Genomic DNA, 19,376 nt, shown 5'->3' with positions numbered 1-19,376 from the left:
GGACAAGGAGAGAGGGACCCTCAGCCACCAGGGCCCCACAGAGCCGGGGGGTGGGCACAGGGCTCCTGGGAACAGTCACCTGCCACCCCGGGGACTCCAACGCCGGGCACCAGTCCTGGGACAGCTCCAACGCCAGGGACCAAGCCAGGGACACCAACACCACCAACTCCAGGCACTGCCCCTGGAGCTGGAGGGAAGCAGAGCAGTCAAACTCCCCCAAAACACCCCTCTCTGCCACTGGGCTGTCCCGGGGTCATAGGAGACTCCAGGGTACCTGGCTTTGTAGTGGGCTCCCCCTCCTCACAAAGCAGCTGCTCAGGGAACCCAAGTGCACCCAGGACTGCAATTCCCAGCTCCCTACGCCCAGTTCAGGAGTCTGGAGTACACCCAGCCACCCAGGACCCCCAGGGCTGGGGCTGTAAATCCCAGCTGTGCCCATGTTTGGCACGTTTTCCCTGGATGCTCCAATGAGTGGCTTGCTACTCATTTTTCTCCCTCAAAACAGCCAAGGAGGAAACAGAGAGGAGGAGATTTGCATCACCAGGAGCATCCCTCCACTAAGGAATGACAGTTCAGTACAGACAACATGTCCCTCGACACCCTGCTGGCACCTGGCACAGCAAAACCCTGTCTCTTATGGAGAAACCACGTGTGAGGGGGATGCACTGCCCTGTGCCAGGCTGCTGCATCACGAGGGGCCAGTCAGGCTGCATCACTGCCCAAAAAGCTGCAGGAGCCAGGATAGAGAACTGGGAGAGCACCCCAGGAGGTGGGACAGGGGCTGCTGGGGCAGCTGGTGGAGCCACACAGCCCTGATATCAGTGCAAGGCTTCTCCATGTCCTGAGATGTGTCCGAGGCACGGGAACTCACCAAGGGCTCCTGCCTTTGCCGCCGCCTTCGCTGCTGCCGCCGCCGCCGCTGCTCCTCCAACTGTGGGATATCAGAGAGTCGGGGGGTGGCACAAGGGGAGGTGACCCCCCTGAACCCCAGGGCCAAGCCCTGTCACCCCCTCACCTCCAACTCCTGGCACACCGGGTACCAAGCCGCCGACTCCTGGGATGCCGCCAACCCCGGGCAGGACACCGGCTCCTGCCACAGGGGAGAAGAAGGTGGTCAGTCCAGCGATGCAGGGACACGACCAACGTGCCCCCAGCCTGGCAGGGAGGGCCCAGCTGCCCCGCTGGGGACACGTGTGGTGGATGTGCCGTGCAGGGCCACTCACCGTATTTCGCTGCTGCCTTTGCTGCGGCCGCCTGAGCTCCGACTCCTTGGGAAGGACATGGGCAACCACTGAGGTGCCAAGACCGTCCCCACCTCGGCTCCCCCACCCCACAGGGACCCTGAGGACCGGGCACTCCTGCCAGCATCTGTCCCCTTCACCTTTGGGACGTGATGCACACTCCAGGCTCTCCCTGGGGGTCACCAGACAGCCGGGAAGTGCCCAACACCCCAAAGGGACAGGGTGCCCGGTCCCCCTGCCCTGCCTGTGCCAGTCCCACACCCTGGGGCTGCGGGGTCGGAGTGTACCTGTCCCGGTGGGATACCCTGCCTTCCCTGCAAGGCCTGCTCCTGGCCCACCGGGCCTGAGGCCTGCAACCACAAACACAACGGCACAGCCACGTCAGGCACCGGCCCGAGGACGGAGGTGGAAGGAGCAGCTCCCTGGCCCAAAGGGTCTCCTCCCCCTGGCACAGAAGGATGCCCAGAGCCAGCTCCTCCGCAGCCGAGATGCCACTTCAAACATCCCTGCCTGGAGCTGCCGGTGGCTCAGGATGTGTCCTACGGATCAACAGCTCCCAGCCCCATGGCATGGGGTACTGGGAGGGTTGAGTGTCTCCCAGCCAGGCCCACAGCCATCATGGGCAAGGCACAAGGTCCCCGGGGGACCACCTGGGAGAGGGATGCCCCTCACGCCGCCCCGAGGGTCGCGGTGGCAGCCGGTGGAGCCACAAGGAGCTACGACCGTGGGGTGAGGGCTACGGGCACTCCCTGTGGGGCAGCTTACCATTGGTGTAGGGCAATCCATAGCCACCTGGAGAGGAGAGAAGGTGGGGGGTTAGCACCTGGCTGCCCGTGGCTGTGCTCCTGCCCCTCTCTGCCAGCCGGCTGTGCATCGGGATAGTAAATCCTCCAGGATACAAATCTCCGTGGTGGAGCCAGGCCAGGAGATGCTGTTCTCCCTCACCTTGGAAGCAGTGGCTCCAAGGAGAGCTGCCCACTCCCAGCCCTGTGCCGAGGGCTGTGGTGCCTGAAGTTGGTTTTGCGGGAGCCTCCCATGACCCCGCTCCAGCGGGGGGTCCCCTGGGAGCCCCGCGGCAAGAGCTGTACCCAGCTGGCTGCGCCACAGCCAGCTCCAGAGGAAAGGTTTTAATTGGAATCAGGACTTGGGAGCCTCCACTGAAACGTGACCTCGTTAGGAGGTCGGCATGAAGGGACAGGGAGGGATTACGAGCGGGAACATCATGGCCAGGGAAGCGTCTCCTTGCGAAAGAGCCGGATCCCAGCGCTCGGAACGGCGCGGGGATGCCCCACACTCATCGGGAACTGTGCCCTCGGGAGCAGCATCCAGCTCCCATCACTGCTGGCAGCAGCCAGAGGGGTGGTGATGGGCTGCCACATTCCTGATGGGAACACCAGGCAGGGTGGAGGCTGTCTCACACCCCAAGCCCTCCTGCTGAGGGGGCAGGACAGGATTGCTCCTGGCCCAACATCTCCCTGAGAGCAGGACGCCATCCCCTCCCACAGCCAGCATGTGGGGACCAGATTTCCCTGCACCCTGCCAGGCTGTCCCGTGGCGTCCCACACCAGCACAGTGCTGCTGGAAGGCAGAGGCTTTTGCAGGCTGTGGCAGCCGTGAGCTGTGCCGGGTGTCCCCCACATCGAGGATCCCTCACTCGCTCTCCCCAGAGCTGTGAAAGGGTCTGGCACTGGGGTGACACTCCTGGAGGTGACTCCAAGGACCAAGAGTCCAGGTCCTTGGATGTCCAAGGGTTTTGCCGGGTCCAAGTCCAACCCCTCCCCACCCTGAGCTGGATGGGAGAGCAGCTCCTGCCCTGGAGCTGTGCCCACGGGGATGTCACCAGAACTGCCAGGGGGGCTCAGGCCAATGGGCACAGTGGGTGGCACGGGAAGGGCTCTGTACAGACTTATGTCACCCAAGTACAGCTGGACACTGGGATCCCTACGGCATCAATGGGACCCTGATCTCAACCACATCTTCCAGCTGAGCCCCCAGCGAGGGGGTGACCCCAGGGCCACCTCCTGAGCAGGGACAGCACAGGAGCAAATCATCCGAAAAGGTGACTTCCCACTGACAGTGTAGTTTGCTCTGTCCCCGCATCCCCTGTCAACCCAGACCTACTGCAATGGGGACAGTGCAGGGGACACCCTCATGTGTGGCAGCCCCCAGATCCATTTGCAGCATCAAAACAAGAGCCTCTACAGCCAGCCTGGCCTGTTCCTGCACTGCCAGCCCCAAATCCTCAGAGGTGACAAACTGACATCCCCCAACACCCCAGGAACAACCCGAGTGTCAGGTGAAAGCACAGCTAGGGACACCCCTAAAATCGGCATCCCCAACACCCCAGGAAGGTCCGGGGTGCCGGATGAAACCGCAGCTGGGGACAGCCCCGCTGTCCTGCCCCATGGGGCTCCCTGCCCTGGGGCGGGTGTCCTCCCGTGATATATTTGGTGATGGCTCCCCCGGAGGTGGGTCAGCTGGGCTGTGGGCCACCGTGGGACAGAGCCAGGCACAGCTGGCAGCTTGTCCTGCGCACCGGGCACCCCATGAAAGGCGGTTTGGGGCCGGGAGCCCAGACGGGATCCGGCGGCGGGGCCCTAACGAGCGTGACTGCGCTCGGCGGAGGAAACCGGGGCGGGCCAAGTATTCCCGCTGCCGTCTGTGGTGACGGGCCCCGTCGGGGGGAAGCCGGCAGAGCTGCCGGGGCTGGCGCCCGTGCCGGGCTGGGATGTGCTTCCCGAGGGTGGGATGTTCTTCCCGAGGGTGGGCTCCCCTCACCCAGGCTCTCCTGCCTGCAGCAACTTGGTGAGTGGGGAAAGCAGCACCCCAGGGATGGGGGTCCCTGCCCGGATCTGGCTGATCTCCTCCTCGGGGATGCACTTGGAGCTGGCAGCACGGCCCCCGGAGGGCACAGCACGTGCCACTGTCCCTCCATGGGCAGAGCTGGCACAGGGCAGGGGGATGGAGGCCCCTGGATCAGCCCTGCCTGGGAAGGGGGTGCCGAGCTCCACCAGACTTCCCTGGGCTCGGGCTGAGCCTCATCAGGGTGGGCAGTGGAGAGGGAGACCTGCCTGGAGCTCCTTGGCACAGCTTCTTGAGCCAGGACGCCTGGCCCAGGTGAATGCCTGGCACAACCCCAGGAGGCACAGTGAGCAGACAGCCCCTGCAAGGGCTGTGCCTCCTGCCAGGAGGAGCTGGCAGGGACATCCCGGAGTGGCCTGGCCCAAAGCACGTCCCCAGAACACGACCTTTCCTACCTTACAACAGCTGGAGAGAGGCACAGCATCGTCCACATGGACCAGGGGCAAGAGCAGAGGCATCACCCCAGCAGCTGCCCATGGGGCAGCTACAGGCAGGGCTGCCCAGGGGCCCATCTGCCCAGAGCCCTGAGCTCTGTCCTGCTGTCCCAGGGCCAGCACCAGCACTGCCAGGTCCAGGGGACCCGTGGGCACAGCCCCAGGGAACGGCGGGTCCTTCTCCTGACACTGCCGGGGATCCTCCACCCACAGCCCCGTTGGCTGTGGCAGCAGCTTACCTGGGAGCTTAGGAGCTTTGATGGGATACCCCAGAGGGACACCGGGCTGTGGACCTCCAAAACCTCCCAGTCCTGCAAAGCCAACAGCACACTCTCACCTGGAGCCCACGTCACGACCGCCACCAGTCCTTGGGAGAGGGGAGCGCCCCAGGGCACCCCGGGAGAGGAGAGTGGGTGTCCTAGGAAGCCCTGAGGTATCTTCTGGTGTGGGGAGACCATGGCTGTGATGGACAGGCTTGGGAAGGAAGAGAAGGACAGGCAAGAGAGACAGGACACTCACCAGGGATTCCTCCAAAGGCCCCAACTCCTAAAACGAAACACAAGGACACCTGTGTGAGCCCCGGGGCTGGGCCTGGAGGCCCAAATCAGCCTGAGTGGGTTCAGCTGGAGGTTGGCTTCGCTCACCCGTGTGCCCTGGAGGGCTGTGATCCCAAAGGATGGGCTGGGGCCAGCTCCAGTGGGATGGGCGGGCAGAGTTGGAGCCAGCCATGAACCCACCCTGGTGTTCCCAGCGGATTGAGGGACTTACCTGGAGCTTTTGGCTTGACTCCAGCTCCAGTGGGTACTCCGGGCAGCACCCCTACGCCAGGGAAGCGAATGCCTGCAGCAGAGAGCCGAGGGTGAGCTGGGGTATCATGATGTTCCTGGTATCCAAGACCACCACACCACACACTCCCAAATCCTTGCCACCCACCTCTGGCTCAGACCTAACTGTGGGACAGGGCACCCTCATCCTCAGGGGCTTGCCAGGACCACTCTGTGCCAGCCTGCCTGCACCCCCAGCTGCCAGGGAAGGGTTTGCTGCAGCCCTGGAGGTGCCTGGGGCTTGGGGGGCACATCGGGGAGTCTGGAGGGAACATGGCACTCAGGAGTGGGTCCCACTAGTGACAGCAAAGCCCAGCCAAGCCCGGGCAGTGCTCTCTGCCCGGGAGATGCACAGTGGCGTCAGGACTCTTCAGGGAGCAGGGGGTGGTCCTGCCTGCTGGACCCCAACCCTCCCGGGGCAGCAGACAGTGTTTTGGCCTGGCAGTGTTTGGGTTGGGTTTTTGAGTTTCGAGTTTCTCTTTCGTTTGGTTTTGTTTTTTTTTTTTTTTTTCTTCCCCCTTTACAAATGTCTTTCATTATAACTCGTGCGTTTTCAGACATGGAAAAGACATTCCTGACCAGCAACACACCACTTCTCCGGACAGTGTCGAAACATCTTGTTTTCACAAGTTTTCCTCCCCCAAATTACTCTGCACTGAGGAATTCCTCTCTCCCCGCCACCTCCTCCCCCTTCTTCCCACGCCAGCCCTGCCGTGGCCGTGCCAGCTCCTCTCCCGGTGCCGGTGCCGCCTGCTCCCGCTGAGCTTGGCACGAGACCCCCGGAGACGCCGGGTCCCCCCTGCCGTTGGCACGGTGGAAATGTCACCGTGACCTCAGCAGAAGGGTTTGGAAGCTGCAGGGAGCAGCGCGGGGCAGACGGGAAGGCAGGCAGGGGCAGGGCAGGGTGCTCTGCCCACTTGGGGTGCTGGCACTGGGAGGGGGGACCCCTTGGAGTTCGGGGTGCTGGTGGCAGGGTAGGGATCCTTTTGGAGGTTGGGATGCTGCTGGTGGGGTTGGGAATCCTTTCAGAAGTTGGGGTGCTGCTGGTGGGATGGGGATCCCCTCAGAGGTCAGGGTGCTGCTGACAGGGTGGGGACCCCCTCGGAGGTTGGGGTGATGCTGGCAGGATGGGAATCCCCTTGGAGGTATGGGAATCCCGTCAGAGGTTGGGGTGCTGCTGACAGGATGGGGACCCCCTCAGAGTTTGAGGTGTTTCTGGCAGGGTGGGCACCCCCTCAGAGGTTGGGGTGCTGCTGGTGGGATGGGGACCCCCGACTCACCTGCTCCGGGGAGCACGCCGCCCGGAAAAGCTCCAGGAATTCCAGCACCTGCCAGGCAAGAGAAATCCAGGGATGAGGGCCCAGGTGCAGCGGTTTCCAGCCCTGGCCCCTGGCTTTGGGGCCGTGCACCTACCTGGTATTTTAGGGGGTTTCCCTGCCGCGCCAACCCCGGGCTGCACCGCGCCCGGTACCACAGCACCTGCAGGCAGCAGAGACCCCTGAGCCCGGGCACCGGCTCCTGCCCACCCCGGCGGGCACGGCGACAGGTCTGCCCCAGGCTTGGCTATGCTGGGGACGAGGGGTGTTTCCTACCTGTGGAGACCCCGAGGCCGCCAGGACCACCAGGACCCGCTGAGCTGCGGGTGGCCGGAACAGTGCCAAAGAAGGGACAAGGTCAGGATGGCTCTTGGGGGGGCGAAGGGGACACCTTGAGGCAGTACCAGGGTGTACTGGGCACGGGGACCAGGCAGCTCGGTGCCCTCTGCTCCTGAGGGCTCGGGTTTGGCCGGTTCCCCTGTGCCTGGGTCCCTCCAAACTGGTGGGGGATCCCAGTGGGAGCAGCACCTGCTGCTTGCAGCCCCCCAGCTCCAGGGGGAAATCTTTCCTAACCCAGACTCCCAGGGGACACCAGGAGTCCCCGGGGGCTGCAGGAGCCCCAGTGTGGCCATGGCCTTACCCAACCCCCCTGGCACTCACCAGCTTTTGCAGCAGCCTTGAGAGCCGCGGCCCCGGCGGCCCCTGGGAAGGCCCCCCCAGGGAAGGCAGCTCCTGGGAAGAGACCTGCAGCACCTGTGGGGAGAACCACCGGCGTGAGCATCCCCAAAAAGCAGCTGCCGGGAGGGTGTCCTGCGCTCCGTGGTGGGTGCAGAGCTGCGGGGGCTGCGCGGCGGTGCCAGGGCTGGCGTTAGGCTGGGCGAGGCGGTGGTTAGCGGGCACTGCCCTGTCCTGCATCCCCCAAATTCCTGCTCCCACCTGCATCCCACCCGTCGCAAACATCACCCTGCAGTGGGTGCTGCCACCCCTGCAGCCCTGGGTGGGCTGGCTGACCCCGGGCAGGCACTGTCCCTCTGCTGCAGCCCCCAGATTGCTCCTCGCCTTTGGGGTCACCCCGCCGTGGTTGATGCCCTGGTGTTGGGGGACCACAGGGCTGCCTACTGGTGGCTGTAGTCCCTCAGGTCTGGGAAGGGACGCCCAGGCAGGGTTTGGAGAGCTACGGAGATGGGGACAAGGGACGTGCTGTCCCCAGGGCAGGTCTCTGGGGACATTGGTGCTCTGTGCTCACCTGGCTGCAGGCCAAGTGGGCCGAGTCCCCCAAGTCCTGCGACCCCTGGAAAGAAAAGCGGGTGGGCAGCCCGGAGGAGCAGAGGAGTCCCTGCTGCACCATCGCCGTGGGATGGGAGCACACCCGGGGGACGAGCACAGCGACGGGTGACAAACGCCCTCGGCAGCAGCCGGGTCCTCCATCCCGTCCCCTTCTGCCTCAGCCACCCCCCACCCCGCCGGGCCACGAGGGGACGGAACCAAAATGTTTATGGCTGAGGAATGAGCCCCCGGGTCTCCGGCCAGCGCTGCCTTCCAACATCTGGGGCTCATCAGCCCTCGCTCCCTCCAGGCGCAAATTCCAGTGCCGCTGGCTCGGGGCGCGGACACCGCTCCGGCTGAGCCCTCGCGGCCGCCCCGCGTTTGGTTTTAATTACGCCGAAATAAAGGGCCTTGTTTTTCTTTCCACGAGCTGAAATCTGAGTAAACGGAGGTTGCCGGCCCCCGCCTCGGGCTGGCGCTCCCGCCGCGCAGACGGGCCGGGTCGGGGGGCCGGGGAGGTGGGGTGACCCTGCCCCGGGCACAGCGGGTACCCCCGGGGTGGGCAGGGAGGGGAGACCCCCGTGCCTGCCTAAAGCAGAATCTCTCCGTGGGTGACAAAAGGCACTGGGCAGATAGCGGTAGGACAAGGGGGAACGGTTTTAAACCGAAAGAGGAGAGATTTAGATTGGATGTCAGAAAGACATCAGGGGGTGGGGAGGCCCTGGCACGGGCTGCCCAGAGAAGCTGTGGCTGTCCCAGCCCTGGAAGTGACCAGGGCCAGGTTGGACGGGGCTTGGAGCAACCTGGACTAATGGAAGGTGTCCCTGCCCATGGCAGGGGGTGGAACGAAATGATCTTTACAGTCCCTTCCAACCCAGGCCATTGTATAATTCCATGATCTTGCTTGGCATCAGATTTGCTCCCTGCACATTCAGTCCCTGCTGCCCCAGCACCTCCCCCCTGTTTCCCTCAGGCTGTGCATCCTCCTGCCAGCATCTCACCCCTCTCCCAGTGATGTCCCCTCACCCCTTTCATTTCTAGGCCAGGCCAACCCCAGCACGGCTGCAGGAGCCCCAGCAAAAGCTGCTCAGCCACGATGGCAGGTGAGCGGAGACGCTGCCAGCTTCCCACGGGACACGGGCTCTGCAGCTCCCCCAGGTGCTTTGGCACAGCTCTGCAGGCAGCAAGCGCACCCAGAGGGTGGGCGGGGGGGCTGAAGGGGAGGGGGCAGCGCATCGAAGCGGGGGGTGAGGGAGGAAGGCTCCTGGAGGCTGTGGCAGGGCAGGGATGCTGTATGTCTCGGCCATGGAGGTGCCCGGACTCAGGGGCACCTCTTGGCCATGTAGGAGAAACATGAGGGCAACAGGGGTTGGGAAATATCCCGGCCACTGGCATGGCAGGAGATGGAGAGAGCCATGGAAAGGCCTCTTACCTGGTTTGGCAGGTTTTGCTCCAACCCCGAGTCCTACGGGAGAGTGAGCGGAGAGGGCTCAGAGCCATCCTTCCTCCGGGCATCCCCCGGGGGGGGACACCCTGTGGGACGGGGCCAGCCTCGTGGCAGACCCCCTGCCCACCCCAAGGCAGCTCTGCCGGGGGTGTTGCCCCCCTCCCATCCCAGCACTCACCTGCTCCCAAACCTCCAACTCCAGCACCTGCGAGCAACGGCACAGCCTGAGCACCCACCCCTGTCAGCACCCGTCCACCCCTCCGAGCCTCCCGGGGGGCCATGGGGAGGCAGGAGGGTCACAAGGGTGCAAGGGTGTGGGGCATCCCCCCTGGGATGCTCCCAGTCTGGGCAGGGTGTAGGTGCCAACCCTGGGGTAAGTCTGGCACTGCCACCCAGTCCTGTCCCACACCGTGGGGCTGGTGCTGGGACAGCCACCCTGGGCTAAGCAGCAGACAGGGTGACCATACATGCCCTGATCCCAGCTGGCAGGTTCTCAGCCTTCCACGATGTCTCAGAGGCATCCAGGGACCCCCTCAGGCACCTGCCCATCCCTGCAAGCCCCTCCCAGTGCTGCCAGGACCCCTTTACCTGGGAAAAAGCCTGCTCCTGGGACTCCCACTCCCGGGATAGCACCAGGGACCCCTGCAAGAGAAGAGACCCTCGTTAAAATCCCCACATGGGTCCAAGGCAGAGGAGGAGGAATATGTGTGGCACCTCCTGGGATCTGTGCTGCTCCCTGGGGAGGGTTGGGATGTGGAGCTCGAGGGCAGGTCCCTTTCCTTGCACCCCTCAGTTCCCCGGTGTGACAGTGGTGACAGCGCTGGGAGATGCCCCAGCTGGGAGCCAGGGGTGGCACCTCAGCAGAGTTGTCAGCAGGACTTGGCCCTGCACGGGAAGGAGGGACATGGGGCTGGCTGCTGTCCAGCTTTGCTTCCCAAATCCTATCCTGTACCACAGCCAGCACCACTTCCATCACCTCCAGCTTCTCATGGCTCTGTGGGGACAAGTCCAGGCATGGCAGGGGTGGGGCTGTCCCAGTTCAGCCCTGCATCCCATGCTGGTCCCAACCAAACCCCCTGGCCGGGGCTGCCCCGTGCCCTGCTGAGATGCCAGTGGGAAGAGCCAGCTCAGGCCAGTGGGACCGGGGTGACAGACTGGGGGGACCTTGCTGAGACCCATCAGACCCCCCTGTGTCCCTCTGCCTGCCTGTGTGACACTGAGGTCACTCCCCAGGTCCCATCACCTTCCAGGGCATCTCAGCTCATGCTCAGAGGTCACAGCGAGGTTTTTGGCTGCTTTGGACCCTGGCAGAGGTGTGTCTGCTGCAGACCACCAGGCAGCCACCCTCTGAGTGGTGCCCCCAGCTCCACCAGGGCCATGGATGGGTCGGGGGATGGCACGTGGGTTGGGGGCACAAGGGGGCTGCAAAGCAGGGGGATGTTTCACTTCTGGCACCAGGGGAGGGGTTGCTGTGGGGTCTGCAGTGGGATTTGCAGGACAGGGGGCTGCCAGGAGCAGTGGGGGTGGCTGCCATGGCCAGCACCCCTGTGCCAAGCCGCAGCCAAACCTCCTGCCTGCGCTGGGCAGAGGGGCTGGAGTTCAGGGTGGTAGGCACTGGGGACCCTGTGGTGGCATGGCTGGGACCTGGGGACCTGCAGCCTGGCCAGGCCTGGGGGGAACCAGCACCCCCAGGAGCCGAGTGCCCAGAGTGACACAGCCCTGACAACCCCACCGAGGGGCTGGGCAGGGTGGAGCCAGTGCCCGAGGGGGACGGGCAGGTGGCAGGGCTGGCACACCACGGTGGGGGGCACATCATGCTGCACATCTCCAGCTCAGATGGGGGGCAAACTCTGGGGGTCCCCCCTCGTGCCCCACAGCCCCCTGCTCTGCCCCACCAGTGGCAGGGATGAGGGTGTTCCTCGTGCCCGGCTCACCACCCCGGGCACCTGGGATAGACCCCAGTCCTACCACAGAGATGCACTGGGATGCACTGGGATGCCAGGACACACATAGGGGTGTCAGGCTGTGCAAGCACAGGGGATGTTGGGACACACATGCAGGAGGGGTTCCCGTGCCAGGACCTGTCACACAGCCCCCACGTGCTCTCCGTAGGGTGGGGCTCAACCCTGTGCCCACTAATACCCCCTCCCAAGGTCCTGCCAGGGCCGAGGGCCCTGGAGCAGCTGATGTCCCTTGGAACGGAGGGGACACGGGCTCAGCCATCGCTCCAGCCGCCGGCTCCCCGCTCTGGCACGGCACAGCCCGGCCTGGCAGCCGGCCGGGGGTTACGGAGCAGCTCCTTTTCCCGGCACATTCCCCACCCCTTCGCCCGCCCCCAGCTTGGATAAACAAAAACCCAACTTCTCGCTTGTTTCCAAACAAACTCAGAGCGTCCGCGCAACGCCTGTGCTCCCCCCCCCGCCCCGCCCTGCTGGGAGGGGACACTCCACTGCCACTGGCGGGATGGCCAGGGACCCCCATGCCCACAGCCAGAGACTGTCCCCCACCACGGAGGGGCTGCTCAGCCCCCCTGATGCCCCCACAGCCAGGCCAGGTCCCTGGGGCTGGGGTGGTGCTGGGGGGTCTCCTCTGTCCCCCTGTGCCGGTCACCCCCAGGGAGCTGGGACAAGGCAGGATGGCTCCCAGCACCCCTGAAGTGCGTGGGCACCCCAGAAATGTCCAGATGGCACCTGCCCACAGCCACAGGTGCCACACTCAGCCCTTCATCATCGTCACCCTCTGGGTAGATCCTGGCAGGAGGGTCCCACTGCGGGGACACTGTCACTGCCCCCTCCCCGGGCATCCCCCGGACACCACCCCAGGCCCAAGGCACGGTGCTCATCCCAGTGCCTCGACAGCTTTCAGAGGCTGTGCCAGTTCATCAACCACCTCTGTGCCCAGATCAGGAGGTGGAGGGGGTCAGCAAGGCCTGGCAGAGCCAGGATGGCTGGGGGGGACACTGCATGCCTTTGGGGAGCTGAGCCTTCCACTCAGGAGCCCTCCCTGACCCCTCTGCTGCCAAACATGGCCACTTCTGCCCTTCTCTGGGAGCTCTTTTACAAGTTGCTCATCCATGGCCCAGCTGGGGGGCTGTTCCCTGGGGCAGGCACTGCTGAGGGGTCTCTGTAACCCATTTGGTTTGAGAAATCCCCCCCAGCACCACCAGTCCCTCCCGTGGGCAGCACCGAGTGTTGGCAACAGCCCTGCTACACTGTGACCACAGCCATCACCCTTTGGCTGGTCTCTGTCCTTCCCCAGCCTCAGGGCCAGCAGCCCCCAGCCCAGTTTGGGGTCTGCATGCCCCCTTTTGTCCTTTCCATCCCTTCCCTTGGCACATGGGGAAGGGAAAACTGAGTCCCCAGCCTCCCAGCACTGAAGGAGCTCTGGGCTGCCTCTACCCCTGCCCCAAGCCTGCCAGGACCCACCAAGGGGGGTTTCCCATTCTCCCAGCTTGTCTCCTGGGCCAGGCTGGCTGTAAACCTGCAGAGCATGGTGCTGGCCCCCAGCATCCCAGCACCCACCCCAGGGATGTCTTCTCCATCCCAAGGCAGGAGGATTCACACCCACACGTGCAACCCCAGCTGTGGTGGGGTTTGACCCATGGAGGTGCTCAGGATCTGGTGTGGAGCCTCCTTGTTTATAGAAAGTGGCCTTTTTCTCCCCCAGTTCCATCCCAGAGGTCACTGTTTGTGGTGCCCACGCTGTTCCGCTGCTGGTGCTGCTTCCGATCCTGGTGGGATCAGCTGCATCATTCCTACCTGCCTCACTGCTCACAGCTCACTTCACAAGCCAGAAATCCACATGATTTCTCTATTCCACAGCTTTTGAGACTGAGACCGGGCTGGAGAACCCACCACAGGACAGGAGCTCCCACCCTCACCGGGCAGCCAAGCCTCGTCCCTCGCCGCCCTCCCCGTGCCCGTGGGTACCCGCTCCCGGAGGAGCCTCACTGAGTAACCACTACCATTTCCCCTCTTCCCTGGTTCCGCTGTTTTCTTTTTCTCGGGAGAAAGTTATGGAAACATTCAGTCTCCAAGCGACTTTGAAGCTGTGTTGTGTCCCATCCCGAGTGCACTGGGAGCAGCTCGGGGGGAGCAGGGGGGCTGCTGGCAGGACCCTGGCTCCTCTCCAGCCCCCCTGAAGCTCCAGCTTTCATCTCCGAGCGCTGGCAGATGAGCTACACCCTCAGAGCTGGGAGGAAGCAGCCCCAGCAGGCCAGTGTCCAGCTGGGAAGGGGAGATGCCATCCCAGCCCCACCACTGGCACTACTGGTGTCCCTGAGGATTCCGGGTGCCCTCACAGGGTCCCCACAGTGCCAGCACACCCAGCACCCACCTCTCTGCACCCCTAGAGCTGCCCCCTGTGATCCCAAAACCTGCAGGGCTAGGTCCTCCCTGGTGTCCCTCTTGTCCCTCCTGTGGGTGTCACTGCCAGGGGATCCCCTGTGCTTGGCAGGGGAAGCCCTGAGGGGTGGATGGAAGCCCTGAGGGGTGTTTGGAAGCCCTGAGGGGTGTTTGGAAGCCCTGAGGGGTGAATGGAAGCCCTGAGGGATGAATGGAGGCCCTGAGGAATGGATGGAGGCCCTGAGGAATGGATGAAGGTCCTGAGGAATGGATGGAAGCCCTGAGGGACGGATGAAGGTCCTGAGGAATGGGTGCCCACTCCAAACACTGGGGCACACTGCACTTGGCACCTTTAAGGGAAGGCACAGCAGATTCCCCACACCACTTGTGCCCAACCTTGCAGGTGCCCACGGTGCCCAACACAGCTCTGCTCCCTAGGGGACAGACCCCCAGGGCCTGATCCTGACCCATTGCTGGGGGCTTCCTGAGTGTTGCCATCTCAGCCCCTTGGCACTGCCCTGAGGGGACAGTCTGTGTGTGAAGGAGGGTCCTCCTTTCTCCCCCTCAATTCTGGGATGTCTCAGGGGTCCCTTTTCTGCCAGGCTGGTTTGGAGCTGCACTGGCAGAGGTGCTGGAGGACGCTGCCCTGAGCCCCCTGCAGTGCACTCACAGCACCCTGGTGTCCCCCACACCGTGCCACCGGCTGTGCCTCTGTCCCAGCTCTGTCCCCAAGGGCTGGCTGAGCACACCAGGCTGCAGAGACACTGCCCAGTCCTCCATGGGGGAGCATTCCCCAGGGTCCCACCAGCCAGGGCCACCTCCTCAGTGAGCTGCTTCCCAAACCAAGAAACACCCCTGGAGACTGAGTGGGGGCCTGGAGTCGGGCCAGCATTCCCAAACTGCTCAGGAACTGCTGCAGGGTCTCCCCGGAGTCCAAAGTCCTCCAGGGAATGTCCCAGTTGGACATTGCTGGAGAGCTGGGGACCAAAACCACCATGGCTCAGCAAGGCAGCACGGAGCATCACTGCTGGACATGGAGAGTGCCCGGGACTGGGCACATCCCATCCAGCACCTTGACCAGGACCGACAGCAGCTCGGCTTTACAGGAGCTGCCCAGCTCTGGGGTCCCCCTGCCTGCACAGCCAGGGGGGAACAGCCCATGGACGGGGTCCTGGGAGCCCCCCACACCAGGGCAGAGCAGGGAGCTGCAGGGCACAGGCAGTCGGGATGCCTTGGTGCCCGCACAGCCCTGGCACTTCCCAGGGGATCCTGGCCCCTCCCCTCCTCTGGTCCTCAATCCTCTCTGTCTGAGAAGCTCTGGCACCGACCCCACCCCCGATGGTGGCTCTGCCCGTCACACGCTCTCCGTGGCACACCCCGGACTCTGCAGAGGTGACTGTCGCACCCCGGCGGTGCTGTCCCCACCTCACCCGGTTCGGCCGTGTCAGTGGGCTCTCAGTCTGTGCTCAGCTGCTCTCCCCGCCTCGGTGGGACCTCACACCCGACCCCGGCACACGAGCCGGCCCCGGGCAGGCACCTGCTGCGCTGGCCCCGGCTGTGTCACCTGCTGCGAGGGCTGTCACCTCCCCGCCCCGCCCGCCTGTGCGTGGGCTGAGGGGTGTCACACAGCCCTGGGGTGTCACACAGCCCTTGGGACCCGCGTCACGCTGGTGGCTGGACACTGGTGACACCAGTGCAGGGAGAGCGGTGCGGGGGCCACCCGGGCACCCCCGGGCTGAGATTCGGGTGGGTCGAGCTGCTCCGCGGCTGCACCAGCCCCGCGGGCTGTCCCGGCTCGCACACATCGGCCGCGGGATGCTGCCACCCGCTGCCCCTTCAGCTCACCCTGCCACCGCACCGGGGGGCGACCGGTGCCAGCTCCCCCCTGCCTCGCCCTTGCCAGCCCCGTGGGAGTCTGGTGGCCACCACCCCGCGCTGCCCTGCCTGCATGTTCCTGAGCTTCCCGTGTCTCCAAGCCTCTCATATTCCCAAGCCTCGTATCCCTAAGTCTCGTGTCCCCGAGCCTCTCGTATCCCCAAACCTCTCGTGTCCCCAAACCTCTCGTGTCCCCAAGCCTCTCGTGTCCCCAAGCCTCTCGTGTCCCCAAGCCTCTCGTGTCCCCAAGCCTCTCGCCAGGACGCAGCACTTCGGAGCCTCCCCCCGACAAGTGTTTGGCGCAGCAGCGCCGTTCTGGGACTGCCCCGTGTCACCACCCTCGGTGACATCCCATCCCACCCGGGAATGGCACGAGCCACCCGCCGCTCTGGGGAGCCAAGAGCCCTCCGCGGAGGTGACAGCGAGGGAGGCTGCCCACCCACCCAGCCACCCTCGAGAATGTCCCCAAGGCAGGGCAGGGTGGGTGACAGTCCCTCCTCGGGGCCACGCAGCCGGAGCAGGCGTGGAGCTGCCCGGGGGGCTCGGAGGGTCCCCGGAGGACGGGGGCGAAGCGCTGGCCGGGGTAAGGGAAGGAGCCTTTTCGTTCCTTACCTCCTTGCTGAGTAGCCGGGAGGATGGAGAAGAGGAGGAGGAGGACTCCGGGAAGGAGGGGTGCAGCTGCCTGCCTTGCCATCTCTTGAAGCAATGCCCCCGTGCTCCCGCGGGCTGTGTGTTTTATCCCAGAGCTGCTTAATTGTTGCTTCCAAGGATGCGAGGGGAAGGGGAGGGGGAGTAAGGAGGGAGGGGAAAAGGAGAGGGAGAGGGGGGAGAGAGGCACAGGACACTACGTCATGAGGAAAGGCCAAACACACACGAGCCTCTCCCGCCGATTGGGCTTGGCTGCTCGGGGAGGGTTTTTTTTCCCTTTTCCCCTTTTTTTTTTTCTTTTTTTTTTTTTTTTTTTCTTTTAATTCCTCGCTGCTCTCTCCAAGCCGGCGCGTCTCTGCCAAAACCGCTGGAAGAGGGGGGGGAGCTGCCAAGGCAGGCGGTGGGGGAGGGCACGGGAGCTGTGCCCACCCGCATGGGTGCCACGGGGGGTTTGGGGTCACGGGTGAGTGTCGCATCCCGGGGGGCACCTGGGGGTCCCGCATCCCGGTGACACCGGCCGGAGGGGGATGGGATGGAGGTGGGGATCGGTTGGGTGAAGGGATGGGGGTGTCCAGGGAGGGAATTCGGGGGGGTTGCCATTCCAGCCGCGGGGTGCAAGGGACGGGACTGGCCCGATGCCCGGTGCCGGTGACGGGTGCCAGTGTCCCGTACTCGGAGCCCGGATCTCGGTACCGATGTCGGTGCATTGAACCCCCTGCCAGTGCCGGGGCCAGTGCCCGGGGCCGGGGCCCGGTACCGGTGCCAATGTTCGGATCCCGGTGCTCGTGCCAGTGTCTGGATCCCGGTGCTGGTGCCGGTGTCTGGATCCCTGTGTCAGTGCCCCGTGCCCCGTTCCGGTGCCAATGTCCGGATCCCGGCACTGGTGCCAATGCCGCTGTCCAGATCCCGGTGTCGGTGCCCCGTGTCAGTGCCTGGTGCCGGATCCCGGTGTGGGTGCCAATGCCGATGCCAGTGTCCGGATGCCGGTGCCGATCTCGGATCCCGGTGCCGGTGTCCGCCGGCGGTGGCCGTTAGGTGGCGGGCGCGGGGTGTCCGGCCGCCGGCAGGACGGGAAAACCGGGCAGTTTGCAGGAAAACGTGCTGCCGGGACCCGGCGGTGCCCTCCCGGCCAGGGGTGTCCTGGGGACACGCAGCGCCCGGCCCGGCCCGAGCTGGTGATGCCCACGCGGCCCCCGGTGCCCCCCGAACCTGGGGCTGGAGAGTCTGGGCTCCGTCAGCCCTGAGCCCAAACCCCAGCCCTGCGTGTCCCCACGGGCCACCCCGGCCCCTTTCTCATGGGGTATCTCTGCACGGGTGTTGGGGGACAGCTGGGGCGGCACTGGGTTAAACTGGGGGATGAATCATGGAATCATGGAATGGTTTGAGTTGGAAGGGACCTTAAAGCTCACCTCGTTCCACCTCCTGCCATGGGCAGGGACACCTTCCACTAGCCCACATTGCTCCAAGCCTCATCCAACCTGGCCTTGGACACTTCCAGGGATGGGGCAGCCACAGCTTCTCTGGGCCTCACCACCCTCACAGGGGAGAATTCCTTCCCAATATCCCATCTAACCCTGCCCTCTGGCAGTGGGAAGCCATTCCCCCTTGTCCTGTCCCTCCACCCCTTGTCCCAAGTCCCTCTCCAGCTCTCCTGGAGCCCCTTTAGGCCCTGGAAGGGGCTCTAAGGTCTCCCTGGAGCCTCCTCTTCAGGTGAACACCCCCAGGTCCCCCAACCTGACTAGAGCAGAGGGGCTTCAGCCCTCCGAGCATCTCTGTGCCCTCCTCTGGACCTGCTCCAACAGCTCCATATCCTTCTGATGCTGGGGACCCCAGAGCTGGAGGCAGCTCTGCAGGTGGGTTCTCACGAGGGCAGAGTAGAAGGGGAGATTTCCCTCCTTCAACCTGCTGTGTGGATGAAGGACAAGGAATGCAAAACATCCCTCTCACCGCAGGTCCAACACTGCGACTTCCCTGCAGTGCCAGGAGCTGAGATGCTGCTCATCCCAGTGCCTGCCTCCTCATGAGCCCCAAGCTGCTGCCAAGGGAGTGAGAGCACGGAAATGCCCTGTCTGCACCCCCTTCCCGTGGGGCTCCCCGTCATCAGGGCCCCCCATTCCCAACGTTCCTTCCACCGCTGCGGAAACTGGCAGCAAATTATCAGCAAATCCACCCAGTTCCTCCCGGGCTGTGAGAGGTGTGAAGGCCCAAACCTGGCCGCCCTCTTAAAGAAGTGTGAGCTCAATCCACGCTCAGGACAGTCCCTCTGGAGCCCGGCTGTCTGGCTTGTCTCAGCTCCCACTTTATTTTAGGGAAAGTGCTGATGGCTGTGGCCGCAGGAAATCTGGGAGGTGGAAATTAGGGAACGTTTTGCCCTCCACACTCCATGCTGGGACGTGCCAGGGGATGGTGTTAGGGGTGGGGGGGCTGTGGATGAGCTGCTGGCCCCCCGGTGGGTTTTGCATGGACTTGTGTGGGATTGGGAGTGGATTTTCTATTCACCTGCATCCTTGCAAAAGGCTACGGGCTGGGGACATGGAGCACCCCAGGATGTGGAGAGGGGATGAGCATCGTCCGGGGCAGCACAGCCGGGCTGGCCCGTCTGTCCGTCCGTCCGTCCGTCCCCCGGCTGGCGTTGCCGGGTGATGTAATGCTTGAGTGAAAACACACGCGGTCGTTAAACACGAGCTCTCTGCTCCAGAGGAGCGGCGCGGGAGCTGATGGATGCAGGGACCAGCAGCTTTGCAGCGGTTCCAGCAGCCTCAGGGCTGTGATGTGACCCGCGGGACACAGACCCCCGGACGGGGCTGGCCGGGAGTCCGGGTGATGCATCCTCGGTGCGTCTGTCTGTAAAACATGCCCAGAGCCGGGCTGGGAAAGCGGCCTCGCTGGGAAGCAGAACTGGGAAGCAGAACTGGGGCAGCTGGCCGGCTCTGAGCAGCTCCCATCCCTTGCCAGTGAAAGGGCTCTGACTTTTGAATGCGTGATTTGTACCTAGAAAGAATAGATGTGAGGCAAGATCTCCCCGCCCCTGGCACTCGCGCCGGGAGCGGGATCCAAACCCTTTGTGATTTGGCCGGGGCAGAGCCGAGCGCTCCGCGAGCCGCCCCCGGGGACGGGCTG

At 64.5% G+C, this 19,376-nt stretch overlaps 1 protein-coding gene across 1 annotated transcript in view; it reads right to left on the bottom strand.

The window, feature by feature from the left end:
* The window catches only part of ELN (elastin), a 24,722-nt gene extending 8,305 nt beyond the window's left edge, over positions 1-16,417 (bottom strand). The window contains exons 1-17 of the mRNA XM_017824037.1: positions 16,221-16,417; positions 9,979-10,032; positions 9,569-9,595; positions 9,376-9,408; positions 7,924-7,968; positions 7,338-7,430; positions 6,775-6,840; positions 6,642-6,689; positions 5,306-5,377; positions 5,057-5,083; positions 4,777-4,848; positions 2,007-2,033; positions 1,529-1,591; positions 1,224-1,268; positions 1,016-1,090; positions 872-931; positions 80-187 (exon numbers count right to left, since the gene is read on the bottom strand). Coding sequence (XP_017679526.1) covers positions 80-187; positions 872-931; positions 1,016-1,090; positions 1,224-1,268; positions 1,529-1,591; positions 2,007-2,033; positions 4,777-4,848; positions 5,057-5,083; positions 5,306-5,377; positions 6,642-6,689; positions 6,775-6,840; positions 7,338-7,430; positions 7,924-7,968; positions 9,376-9,408; positions 9,569-9,595; positions 9,979-10,032; positions 16,221-16,302 — 997 coding nt within the window. The 5' untranslated portion in view covers positions 16,303-16,417. The remainder of the gene's footprint in view (positions 1-79; positions 188-871; positions 932-1,015; positions 1,091-1,223; positions 1,269-1,528; positions 1,592-2,006; positions 2,034-4,776; positions 4,849-5,056; positions 5,084-5,305; positions 5,378-6,641; positions 6,690-6,774; positions 6,841-7,337; positions 7,431-7,923; positions 7,969-9,375; positions 9,409-9,568; positions 9,596-9,978; positions 10,033-16,220) is intronic.
* Positions 16,418-19,376: the final 2,959 nt, after the last annotated feature.

The sequence above is a fragment of the Lepidothrix coronata genome, unplaced genomic scaffold (assembly GCF_001604755.1).
Source record: "Lepidothrix coronata isolate B3197 unplaced genomic scaffold, Lepidothrix_coronata-1.0 Scaffold108, whole genome shotgun sequence".
NCBI classification, from domain to species: domain Eukaryota; kingdom Metazoa; phylum Chordata; class Aves; order Passeriformes; family Pipridae; genus Lepidothrix; species Lepidothrix coronata.
Note: the sequence above shows the minus strand (reverse complement) of the source record. Positions and strands in the feature narration are given on the sequence as shown.